This window comes from Oxyura jamaicensis, chromosome 25 (genome assembly GCF_011077185.1).
Source record: "Oxyura jamaicensis isolate SHBP4307 breed ruddy duck chromosome 25, BPBGC_Ojam_1.0, whole genome shotgun sequence".
Lineage (NCBI taxonomy): Eukaryota > Metazoa > Chordata > Aves > Anseriformes > Anatidae > Oxyura > Oxyura jamaicensis.
Window position 1 is genome coordinate 563985 of NC_048917.1, and position 12461 is coordinate 576445.

Here is a 12461-nt window from a genome sequence, read left to right on the forward strand (position 1 = left end):
ATATCGCATACCTGGGCTTCAGCAAGGCTTTGATGAGGCCTCGATTTGTAAGATACAGATGGGATAAATGATGGGTGGGCAGACTGCCAACTGATGGGGTCGCAGTCGGCGGCATGGAGTCCAGCTGGTGGCCAGCTTCTCGTGGCTTCCCTTGGGGGCCTGGGGGCCCTCTGCCCCAGCACTGGTGAGGCCACAGCTCACCAGAGAGAGATCAACACAGAGGGGCAAGTCCAGAGGAGGCCCACAAAGATGGTTGTAGGCTTAAGCATATGGGGAAATGAGGAGAGGCGTGAAGGGGGATCTAATTGCTGTCTTCTGCTACTTCATGGATACTCAGAGAGGAAGCCAAACTTGGTGCACGCTGGAAAGGTGACAGACAATGGACACAATCTGGAACAAGAGAACTTCTGCTTGGTTAGAAGGGAAAAGTCTTCCCCATTGGGGTGGCAAAACACTGGGAAGGAGGCCAAAGAGGTGGTGGGATCTCCATCTTCAGAGGTATTCCCCACCTGGCTGCACAAAGGCTTTGAGTGATGTAATTCAGCTCTGCTCTGATCCGTGGTTGAATGAGAGACCTCTGGGGTCCACCCCAACCAAAACATTTCTGTGATTACTGTATCAGTGCACTTCGGTGGAAGAGGACAGTAGGATGTGATACATCCCTCTTCTTTTTGAAAGCTGAGATATTTGATAAGAACCTTTCCCTGTTATGAGCACACTGAGAGGGTTAAGACAAGAACTTAGATCTTACAGGGTACCAGAAATGAGATAACTTATCTTTGCCTGTGGCAAGAAAACTGTACTATTCACGCTCTAATTTCCTGGACAACTTGTTTTTCTTCTGGGAACACCTGCTGCATTCAGAGCACCGTGCAACGAGCGAAGGGGGTCTGGGCTTGGCAGGACCACAGCTGTGTTGGCAATGTGAGTGCTGAATTAAGTCTGATGCTGCTGGATGCCACAGGACTGCCTTTGGAGAGACATGTCTAAGAGCAGGTTGCGGGAGGAGAATACATCTCCTCGTGTCAGAGGGCACCACGAGAATCTGCAACCTCTGTGATATTTCTGAGACTTACTTCGCTGGGTGATGAGAGCAATAGATAAACGCAAGAGGAAGTAAAAGATTCCCTATTCAGAACAGGGCTTGATGTGTAGTAAACAAGCCCCGAGGCTGTACACTGAATGATGAAGATATAAACCACACTGAGTGGTGCAGAAACGTGGCACAAAACAAGGTAATGTGTAGCTGTCCAGAGAAGACTGGTTAATCTGTCTGGAGATAAAGATGTGGAGCACAGACAGTGCACCGCGTCGGTGTGAAATCGGTGAGCGCTGCAGGTGCTGAGCTCTTTGCAGGAGCAAACGCAGCTGGGTGAGAGGCGCGCAGGGCAGGATGGGCTGACGGTGCTCAGAGCAGGCTGGATGCGAGCTCCTGGTTCAGAGAAGGGCTCGGGAACCGGGAAGGATCGGGATCAGGGGGTACATAGACATGTTGCCAGCTGAGAGAGCAGGCAGGAATGGTTCCCCCCAGTCCCAGCTGCAAGCCTCGAGGAGCTGGGACTTGTCACAGGAACCCGTTGTACCTGAGAACGCAGCAGGGATGTTTTGGGTACAGTCCTGCCTTGCAAACAGGCTGGGATGGACGGTCATCCCTTGTATGCCATATTCAAGCTTAGAAAAACAAGGAAACAAATGTGAAAAGCAACACGTGGGCCCAGTCTGGCTGCTGTGACAGAGGTCATACCCAGCCGGGGCTCTTCCCTCTCTGCAGGACCACCCGAGGCTCTGCTGTGCTCCGGAGCTGTTTGGAGAACACTGACTCTGCCTGGAAAATACAAATCACCCTTACTGTGCCTGCGTACTGTCAGGTCGGATAAAGATGCTTCAGGTTCACCCCAGGCGACCGTGCGAGGTGCTCTCGGTATCTCCTCCACCTTCCCTACCACCCTTCCCCTTCTACACGGGGGTGAACACCAGGGAGCATTAGACCCAGAACAGCCCCCCTGAGGTTCCTCTTTAGCCTGCTAAGACCCATTAGTACACCTCTACTGATTTACACTAATTATCTGTTCATCCTTCCTAGTTGTCCTCAGCCCTCCCAGCACTGCTGGATTCAGCCTGGGACGACGGGACTGCCTGCCTGCATGGCACAATTCCACCGGTACCCTGAGGTTTGTATCAGCAGACTGTCCAGGCACAGGTTATTGTTTGTATCAGCTAAATTACGCCGTGACCCAGGCCTGCTTCCTGCTGCACTGCCCAGCAGTCTCGCCTATTTACCATTTAGCTCTGAAATTGCAATAACAAGATTACTTGATAGAAAGCAAAGCTCCACCAGCTTTTCCGCTCTGGCTCTCCTCCTCCCGTTCTGCACAGAGGCCTCTCTCCCAGGAGGAGTCAGCAGTGGATTTGCTGCTAGAAATTGCTCTCGCTCTGGCTTTGCCTATATCCTTCAAAGAGAATCACTGCTAGGAAGGAAGAGCTGTTAGTTTAATCAGACTGTTTATCCCTTCAAAGTGAGCAGTTCACTTGGAATAAGTAGGAGAGCTCAGTGGGCTCAGCTGAACACCAGCTTATCCCACCAATTTGCGCTTCCACAACCAGCTTCTCCCTTCCCCTAAAGGTGCAGAGGGAGCTGGGGGGAGAGGTGTGCTTGGCCCCGGGGTTCTGAGCAGGGATTCAGCTGCTGGCGGCGCAAAAAGATGCGGTTATAGACGAGCCTGGAGATGAAGGTGCCTGGAAGCTGTGAGAGCGTTTGGGAGAAATGCTTTAACAGGCTGTGCGAGGCAAAGAGCATCCATGGGACTGACAGCAAGTGGATTTTATGCATCAGGGCTCCTGGGTCGTGGCAGGGAGGGAGCTGGCAGTTGTACCACGGAGCAGCGGTGAGGCAAGCGAGGTCTGGTGCCTCTGGTCTGAAAGCGTGGTGCTGGAGAAGGATGGCTCCATCAGGGTAAACTTCGATTTGCTTTCCTACCAAGAGATTGCCCGTTCCTGTTTTGTAACATGGTGGCACTTCTGATGGAGCTATGAGACATTTAAAAAAATCTCCACTCCATTTAATTCCCAGACTGAGAAAAAAATCCTCAAATCGGGCAGGATGACAGGACACCGTGTTTTGCCCAATTTGGGGCCAAGTACAGAGGAGGCAAAAATTTATTTATTTATTTATTTTTGCAAATGCAGTGCCTTCACATGTGGATAGTCTTCTGTTTGAACACTGCAGTGCGGGGCTTCCTTTTGCCCATAAAACAATCTGTGGAGGGAGCTAAGGGAAAATGAGGAGCTTCAAGGCAACCGCAGGGTGCGAGCGTGGGCCTAACACCTCCAGCTCCATCAGCAACAGCAGTACTTCGTCGTACACAAATGGATTCCTGGTCACCCCATCCCCAATTCCCGTGTGAATCTCAGCCAGAAAACCTTTGGTGGTGATTTGACTGCAGCTGTGTCGACCCCAGGTTTCGGGAACGAGAAAAGGGACTGGCTTCCCGGCCCCGTCCTGCCCCCCGTGCTGCTGAGGAGAGCAGAGAGGGGGGAGCCGGTTAGAACAGATGTGTGATAAAGCCTGTATTTTCTTGAGCTGCTCTTTGATCCATACCTACGGAGTGGGGCACAGCTTTCTGTGGATGCAACCTAATACACAAACCGGGATTTTAACTCTTAACCTGCCTCCAGTTACTCCAGGCCAGCGAGCGAGGTGATTCTGTTGGAAGAGAGCAGATGGCGAGAGTAGCTAGGGACACATCCAGACAAGAGCTGCCACATGGCAGGGGAGGAAAACGTGGCCATCTGATAGCTGAGGGTAAGGCTGGGGAGGGCAGGAGGACCTCCCCGCCAGCCTCAGGGGAGGCACTCGGTCAGGCTGTCTTCCTCACCTTGTGACGAAGGCTCCCTGTGTGCCCTGCAGTGATGGAGTCAAGGTGCTGCAGTTAAATTGCTGATGCTGGCACTTGCACAGGATCCTGTGTATTAACGGCACTGTTGTTTTGTTGCAGACATGTATGAAAAATTACCCTGCTGAAGCTACACTAATCGCAGCATGCAGTACGTATACTTGCAAGCACAGTATGCAAAGCCTGACCCTGCCAGGTAAGGATATGCTACAGTTCTCTCCTGCTTGCTTATAACTATTTAGTATCCGCATAGCAGCAGGCCCAGTGAACCCCATTTATATGCTGGGACTTTACTGTGTTAGGTTTGCACAAAGAAACCAAAATGGTCCTTTCCCCAAAAGCTGCTCAGAGGCCGAGTGTGGGACTGGGGCTCTGGGCACCCGCAGTCCGTAACATCTTCTTCTTCGTGTCTCTTTAGATTTCATGCAATTTTCACTCTACAGATCATTAACACAAATGTGTTGATCAAATCTCTGTGACTAACTGGAAATTGAGATTTTATTCCTCCCTTCCCTCCAGTAAGAGGTAATAGACCCCATGCCCAAAGCTTATTAGGGATCCAGATTGCACCTGTATAACCCTCGGGGAGTTCCTGGTGTGAAGTATGGGTTTTGTTGATGAACTTCATCTGATTTATAAACCTGCTATTCACAAATTAACTCTCTGGCACAGGCACTTAGACTGACCTGAGAAACCAGCACTGACAAATACCTCTCAAGCCCATTACATTCTCACTAAATGTACTGCTCTCTGCATCTTCTCTGCATCGGCAAGAGCTCCGTGTTAGAGAACATATCAGTGGCAAAATTAAAAGGGATAACAGTTTAATTGCTTACTGTATGAGATTAAAAGTACAGCAGCGACTGAAAACAGTGTGAGGTCCAGGCTGCCAACCACGCTGGAGGCCAGGCATTTAGCCCAGTTCTTGGTGCCACCGCCTTCCCTGCTCACTGTTTTGGAGGAATTACTGCAGAAAGGGGACATCTCCCCCGAGACGGTGGGTGCTGGGTGAAGCCCCAGTTTTGGGGTTAGACGGTGGAATGGGAGAGTTTTGCCTGTGGCTGTTGGATTTCTCACTTACCTGCTGGCAAGCAGAGGCTTCTGCAGACTGTAGCAGGAGCCTGGGCAGGGGATGGTGGGGCAGCCTGGCACCTGCCCTTGCTAGCAGTGGTGCCTTTGTGTTTTCTTTGCCGTGCCTGGGCTTGTTGAGGAGCCACGACAGGGCTTCACCTGGCGATGTGATAGTCCCTGCGTCGAAGTCCCTGTGTGAGTTACCCGCTGCCTGCAGTTTCAGGATTGTGGAGCATCATCTGGCAATACTCCCTGGCACCTCGGCTTTCTGGAGAATAAATTTCCACAGCTGCCTGTAACTGCATTGCTGGGCATGCCTGGAGGAGCTGCTTTTTGCTTGAGCTGACCGCTTCCTCCCTGAGGCCATCTGGGAAGCAGGAAAAAAAAAAAAAAACAAAAAAAACGGCTGCTTGAAGTCCCTGTGCCCTGCAAAGCCAGATTCCTTAGGAGTGTGCCAAATGCACAGCAACGTGAAGCTGAGGAAATATGTGTACAGTATCCCAGAGCTTTGAATATCTGCCCAGAAAGCAGGATACCTGCGGGCCTTTCTGCCTACAGGAGATAGGAACATCGGCCTGGCACCGCGTCCTGCCATGTGCATGCACCTGCGGGAGGCTGCGCAGCCTGTTCAGTCCCTGCCCAGACACGGATGTCACGGAATCACAGAATGATTTAGGTTGGAAAAGACATCCGAGATCATCAAGTCCAACCGTTACACTGTCGTTGTGCTGCCGGACGACGTGCACCCATCCGAGTTGACAGCTGGAGGCAAAGGTGGGTCTCCAGGGTACCTCAAATGGCTCTGGACAGTTGCAGGAAAGACACCAACTTTACTCAAATCTCTTGCCAGACCTTACCACCTAGAGTTCCAGGCCTTAGTTTTGTTGCCTTAGTGCCTCTCAGTACTACCTTAGATCCATCTGCACGTGAGTCTCCCACTGACCCCGTGTTTGATCTGTCAGCACTGTAGGGATGTCTGGGGCACCCCAAGGTGTCTGAAGCTGCACTATAAGCCAACATTTAGGCAAATGAGCTCCTCTGGCCCTGGTAGGAAGCTGAACACCCTGTTCCCTTGTAGGTGTCTGAGCAGAACCCCTCGATTTGCTCTCCGTGGCCTGCCTGGATGTAATCTCTGCTTCTAAACAGAGTCTGAGGTGACAGCTGGGATGTTGACACTGGCACTGGATATATCCATGGTTAGGTGAGATGAATCTGGTAGGTGTGATTCAGAATTGTGTCCGTTTCACTTGTTCAGATCTGTCTGACAGCAGTTTTTTGCAGGATGCTCTGGAGACCTCCTGGTGGTGGCACATTTTCAGTGCAGGTTGAGACCTGTGGGTCGTGATGATTGCAGCCCATTTTATAGGGGAGATGTTGATTTTACCATTTGAGTTTCATGGTCATAATGTCATGAGGTACCAAATGAAATGCTCTTCACATTTAATTATCATTAAATTATTAATTTACCTTCATCACCCAGATTTATCATTCCATCAAGATAACAGGTTATGCTGATGAAGTTTGTTTTCGGGGAACTCCAATAGAACGGCCAGCTATTCGCTGTCCGACTGACAGGCTTGTAATTACCCAAGTCTTCTCATTTACCTTTCCAAATATTGGCACAGAAGTACCTTTCTTCCCATCTGCTGGACCTCGTGGCTCTGTTCTCACTTCCTCACCTCCACCCGTAGACCTGCCTTGGCGATCTCTCACTAGCAGACCCAGACGGTCTGCACAGGTTTTTACCTTGGGCCTGGGCAGGAATTCCCAGTTTTCTCCAACATTTCTCGCTGTAAGGGAGTCATGTTTCTCCCCATCCCAAAAGCCGGGGAGCCGCCCCTGGGTTTGTTCTTCCTTTCCTGTGAAGCAAGATGTGACCTCCTTACAGAGAGCAACGTTTGAAGGGAAATCTGGGGCACTAGGTCACCCAAAAGGGAACTTGCAATCATTTTATGACGTCTTTTGAGGAGGAGAAAACAGGCCTTTGGTCTCACAGTGATCTAATGACAGCTAAGAAATTTTTCAGCCCTCCCTCCTGGCAGAACACAATGTCCATCTGTGCTGATGATGCTCCCCAGTTGGTCCACATCAGCACACATCAGGCCTTCTGGCAACCCTGCCTCAGTTTCTCTTGAGTGCTGTGTGTGGACACTCCAGTGCTTTGGTCTGTCCAGCTCCTTGGCCATTTTCTGTTCCTGTCTTCCTGGGAAGCAAGAAACCAGGAACCCAGGAATTCAGCTGACAGTCTCAGGCCCTCTTGGATCAATTATTTCATTAATTAAATCATGTCACTTCACCACAGATACCCAGAAATTATGAGGCCGCCTGAGCTTGTTCCCTATACTCTCAGTAATGTTGGTGAAGAGCACGAGGCACGTCTTAGAGGGACTCTTTCATATTTTTTTTTTCAGATATCTGCTCTGGCCTGAGAGCTGCCATGCTGTGGTCTCTGCTGACAGAGGTCCCTGGCACATGTCCCCATGGGATCTGAGGAGCTCCCCACAAGGTGGTGACACCGCTGGTGCCTCCGCGTGCTGCCAGAGGAATCCCATCTTCCCAACAGGTTTCTGTCGCCATGGAATTAGAGCAGCACAAATGGTAAGTTTAACCAACTCATTGCCCTTTGGTGTACAGGAGTTAGGATAATTGGCTTTAGATCCTCTCGAAATCTCCACTGTCTTCCTGACAGAAGGGTCACAGCATTTAAAGGCTGCGCATGCAAGCATTAGGCAGCACTGGGGAATTTGAAACCACAAATACTTTCTCCTCAGGCAAACATGATAAATGTGTATTTACATAAAAATGGAATCAGGGAAAGCTAAGGAGTGTTAAATACCAACTCTGGAGGCTCTGATATGAAGGGAAGCACAGAGTATCAGGAACAGATGGATTTGAAAGCTTGCAGAAAGACTCATCAGAGCAGTTCCAGCTGCCTGAACTCGTATATAAGGCAAAAAGGAATAGGTGGCCAGAAAACATCACCAGCCCTACCAACAGCTGTGGTGTTGGCAGGGATCTTACCTGACATGCTTTTTCAGTGTCCTAGAAGGTATTAACAGCTCTTTGACTAACGGGGTCCAGGTGATAGTGGATATTTGGATTTACAAAAGTGTGGGAAAAGCCCTTCTTTAACAGCTCTGAAGGAAATTCAGCTGTCACGGTTTGAGGAGAAAGTCCTTGCAGGGAGTAATAACATGTTAAAGGATAGGGAGCAAAGACTGGAATGAATATTTAGTTTTCACGGGGAAGGAGAATTAGGTGTGGAGTGGTGTGAAGATCTGTGCTGGAGCTGGCAGTCCTCGACATATTCACTAGAAAAGGAGATAAATTGTGAGTGACAGAATTTTTCAGTGGTGCAGTTTTATTTAGGATAGGCAAATCTAAACCTGCCTGGGAAGCCCTGCACCAGCCCCAGTTTCCTTGGGCTGAGCTCCAAAGAGATCCAGCAGCTCTTACGGCTGCTTGGCCTTGGCCTCACACAATGCCCTGGTGGTCAGCACCCCAAATTTAGCCTCATGGGGCAAAAAGCCACTGCAAGGAGATCTGCAAGGAGACAAGGGTCTGTAGGAAACTGGGTCCTCATCACATCTATTGAGACTTTGCTAGTGCTCATGTTTTCTCTGGAGAAAATTTGCCAGGATCAATCTCCAGCAATAACTGCTGAGTTGGCTCTGGGTGCCTTTAAATACACTGCTACGTATCAGATGCTGAATTAAACAAACAAACAAAAACCCTTTAAGTCTGTTTAAATGTGTGTTGAGGGTAGGACTCAGCACCTGGGGCCACTGGTGTGTGAACAGCCCCAGACCTGGCCCTGTGGTCATAACCTCAGAGCTGGTGGATGGCATCTTTGACCAGGAAGGCAGGTGGGAGGCATCTGCAGCCTTGTAGCTGCTCCTGGTTTGTTTTGCATAAGTTCCAGGCTTTGCCAAAGGGCTTGTTTTCAACCTTTGCTGTTTGGTGCAGAGTGCTCCTGCTGCAGTAAACATGGAGGCTACTGGTGTGCCCAGTCTGGGGCTGGAAGCTACCGAAGAGCTGCATCCAGGGGCAGCATCCACAGCCTTGTATCTCCAGGAGATATAGGGCGAGAGAAGGGAGCTTGCATCTCTGATGAGGCTGGATGGAGGAAAGCAAAAAAAAAAAAGCTCCTTTGCTTGATTGTATTCACTGCTTTTTCAGTGCAGAATGGGAAAAATAGTCATCACCTACCTGACCTTTTGGTTCCGCTCAAGGAAGTCACTGCAGGCTGTTGCTGAGCTGTTTGGTGCTGGATTGTCCCATGCTGCCCTTCAGTGTGGCTTGGAGAGCTGGTCTCTGGCCACAAGGATTTGTTTGAAAGCCTGGCCATAAATACTTACAATTCTCCCACTCTAGGGCAGAGGCACTTTTTTTTTTTTTTTTTTTCCCTTTCCCTGCAGCATTTCATATTTAATACACGATAAAGGCTAACAAGTATGTCAGCACCTTAATAATGCAATATGTTCTAGGACCACAAGTGATACATAGATACCATGAATGATACTTGGACTGCATCCCAGTCCCCCATCCTCCACCTTTTTCCCTCTGTGTTTTAGGGAATTCATTCCCAGGATCTTAAATATGAAGGATTCCTCTTCTCTGTGGTATTGCAGAAGGCACAAGAAAGTCTTTGAAATATGTTGCAGATTTAATGCTTAGGAGGAATGCTTAATTTGGTCTCCCTAAGACATCCTTCATCAGATAAATGATGAAGGGCTGCAGCAAGAAGGGACACAAATGCTTGACCAAGAGTTTGAGGAAGCTAAAAAAATACCCAAGCCAGTAAATCTTCAGAACGGCAAAACAGACAAATTTGAGCAGAAAAGTCAAGAAACCAAACAAGAGGGTCCCGTTCAGTGACATATGAATTTGCCAAAACTGCAATAAATAGACAAGCAGAGCTGAAGTGTGAAGTGTGGAGGTGTACTCCCGCTTGTAATTATAGAGAAACAAACACACTTTGTCATCCTTGTGGGAGAAAGCATCCTTATGAAATGCCTAGCATCCACCTTGTAGCTGAGATTAATACACTGGATATTTACACGTTAATGCAACGCATCTTTGCTCAGACCATCACAATGCCATTAAATGCATTAAATGCCAGTAAATGCATTCAAGGGATTTTTCAAAGGAAAATTACTAGGAGTGAATAAAAAGAAACCCTGAAAAAAGATACCCGGGGAAAATGGAGAATGTGAGAGGCAACGGGCGCAGCCTGCTTTAAGGGAAACTTGCGCTAGAGATAAGGAAAAACAATCATACCCACGGGGTAGGGACCCAGGGAAGGACCATTCCTTACAGATGTTTGTGGGACCCCAGTTTATAAGCTGATTTATACACTGGCACGATGCACCCCATGTTTGCAGTAGCACGGTATGGTCGCCTCCCATTTGGTGCGGTGCCCACCTCTGTCTATGTTATTTTAGAGCAGTTTGTTCCCTAATCTGTAAACCCTTATTTAGGCACAGGAGCTTGCACGTGCCCTTCCTAAATTGCAGCCTACTTTTTTGCAGACCGTTTCTCCCAATTTATCAAGGTTGTTTTGAATTCTAATCCTGGCTTTTAAGTTGATCCGCCTGCGGGTTTAATAAGAAATGTCTTTATGCCATCATGAAAGTCAGGTATGAAAACAGTGAATAATGGTAGGCCTAGGCCAGATTTCCACTTGATATATTTTCCTATTTTGAGCTAAACTATCTCCCAAGTAGATTTTCCAGCTGGTTTTGCACTTGATTTAGAGAAGCTTAACTTAGATGACTTTCTCTACTTCATTTATAGGAATGTCATACGAGATGGTGTCAAAAGCTTTATGAAAATCCCTGTGTATGGCACCTTCCCTGTGACATCGAGAGGATTCTTGAAGACGACTGCTGAATGCTCTGGATCTGCGGGTTCAGGAGCCCTCCATGATCAAGCCCAGCTAATCTAAAAAATAACTCATCTAAGGACTTTCTAATCTGTTGCCTCCTTCCGTCATATCGCTGAAGATTTCACACTTCTGTCGCTGGGGCTCGCGGGAGTAGCTCCCTTTTTAGTAAAGGCAAAAAAGCAAAAGGAGCGTCGTGCTTGTGACTGTCACCTCCCAGCACCAGTTCTGCGTGGTGGAGCACTGGGCCACCTCTCACCTTCGCCCTCTGCTTACTGACAGAGCAGCTCTTGGTGCCTCCCCATCGTCTGAGGCTGTGTCTTTTGGAGCCCAGATCCACAGACTTTGTCCCCAGTTCCTCGTGCTTTTCTTAACCGTCCATCCCAAATAACCTGAAGCATTTTTATCTTTTCTTTTCACTTCTGCCCCATATTTGAAGCCAATGCGAGGTTTGTGGTTTTGAAAAGTTGATCTTTTAATAATTTTTGACCGCTTCTTCTTCATCAGAACAGTTTGCATTTGTTGCTGCTGTTTCTTGAAGTAGCCACAAGTTCTTTTTAGCAATCTGCATAGATTTGCCTTCCCTCTGCTCATCCTCACTGATTTTACCAGTTTATGAAGCAGCTGTTTTTGTCTTGTTATCCTTCCCTTTTGGCCAGAAGCAAATCTAGACATCTTTAGCTTTTTTGTTTGTCTGTTTTACCTTTTGGGTAAGAACTGCTCTACCAACGCAGTCATAAAATTTGCCAAGCAATCAATGATTTAGAGGATCCCTGTCAAGCAATTCTGAGGAGCTAAAATCCCTCGCTACCACCATGTACCATCTTTCAGATGCTTTTGCAAACCACTCATTAAAATGGCTGTTCTGTTTTCTCTTCCTAGCTATATGCCTCTGCTCTAGCAGCACCCATTTTTCCTTCTTTAATTCTTATTCAGAGACTATTTCCTCCTGCAGTCTTATACTCAGTGAATGTACCTACGCTCTTGATATCCTCCTTTTTCTCCTTGTTCGCCCTTCCTGAACAAGCTATACAGTTGGATATTAATATTCCAGACATAAGTTATCCCAACAAGCCCCTGTTATGCCAATTAAATAAGAATTTTGCTTTGTGTGAAGAATTCGAGCTCCTCCTGTTTGTTCTGTTTCTAATGTTTGTGTATACAGATTTCTAAGACATTAAACACGTTGTCCACTATTGTCCTTGTCCTCTTATGAACTATAAATGGTTCAAAAGCCATCCTGAAATCAGTATGGTTTCCTGCTTGTCAAAAGGTTGTTTTAGAACATTACTTCTCTGGTGGTTAGAATCCTATTAATTTTCAGCCTATGTTCATGGCAAATTTATATTTATTTATTCTTGTGCCAATTTGTGCTTTGGATTAAATAGGTCTTCTCTCTCCATGGTGTTTACTTCCCTACCGTATTTATAGCAAGCATTTCTGTGTCTCCTTAGCCTTCGCTTTGTTGCATTGAACAAACCAAGTTCTGTCATTTCTAACTGACGGACTCCCGTTTTCGAGCAGAAATCCTTAGGGATCAGCTCCTAAGCACACAGCTGGTATTTCCTCCCTTCAATTACACCAGAGTGATGTTACTCCAGACCTCAACACCA

The 12461-nt window shown here is 47.9% G+C and overlaps 1 protein-coding gene and 1 long non-coding RNA gene across 10 annotated transcripts in view; one reads left to right on the forward strand and one right to left on the reverse strand.

The window, feature by feature from the left end:
* LOC118178144 overlaps window positions 1-978 on the reverse strand; it is a 21103-nt gene extending 20125 nt beyond the window's left edge. Inside the window, exon 1 of the long non-coding RNA XR_004756093.1 lies at window positions 968-978. This is a non-coding gene — a long non-coding RNA (uncharacterized LOC118178144). The remainder of the gene's footprint in view (window positions 1-967) is intronic.
* Window positions 1-12046, forward strand: part of LOC118178140 — a 26187-nt gene extending 14141 nt beyond the window's left edge. For 4 of the 9 annotated variants that reach the window (XR_004756085.1, XR_004756086.1, XR_004756088.1 and 1 more), the window contains 4 exons: window positions 2094-2171; window positions 3996-4089; window positions 7376-7562; window positions 10761-12046. Coding sequence is in view for 1 of the 9 variants with exons in the window: in XM_035346429.1 (XP_035202320.1) it covers window positions 2094-2171; window positions 7376-7562; window positions 10496-10528 (298 nt within the window). In the remaining 8 variants the exon portion in view is untranslated. Of the gene's footprint in view, window positions 1-208; window positions 1326-2093; window positions 2172-3995; window positions 4090-7375; window positions 7563-10495; window positions 10594-10760 lie in introns of those variants that run through there. The other 5 variants (XR_004756089.1, XR_004756092.1, XR_004756087.1 and 2 more) reach the window with 4 other exon arrangements.
* The last annotated feature ends 415 nt before the right edge of the window (window positions 12047-12461 follow it).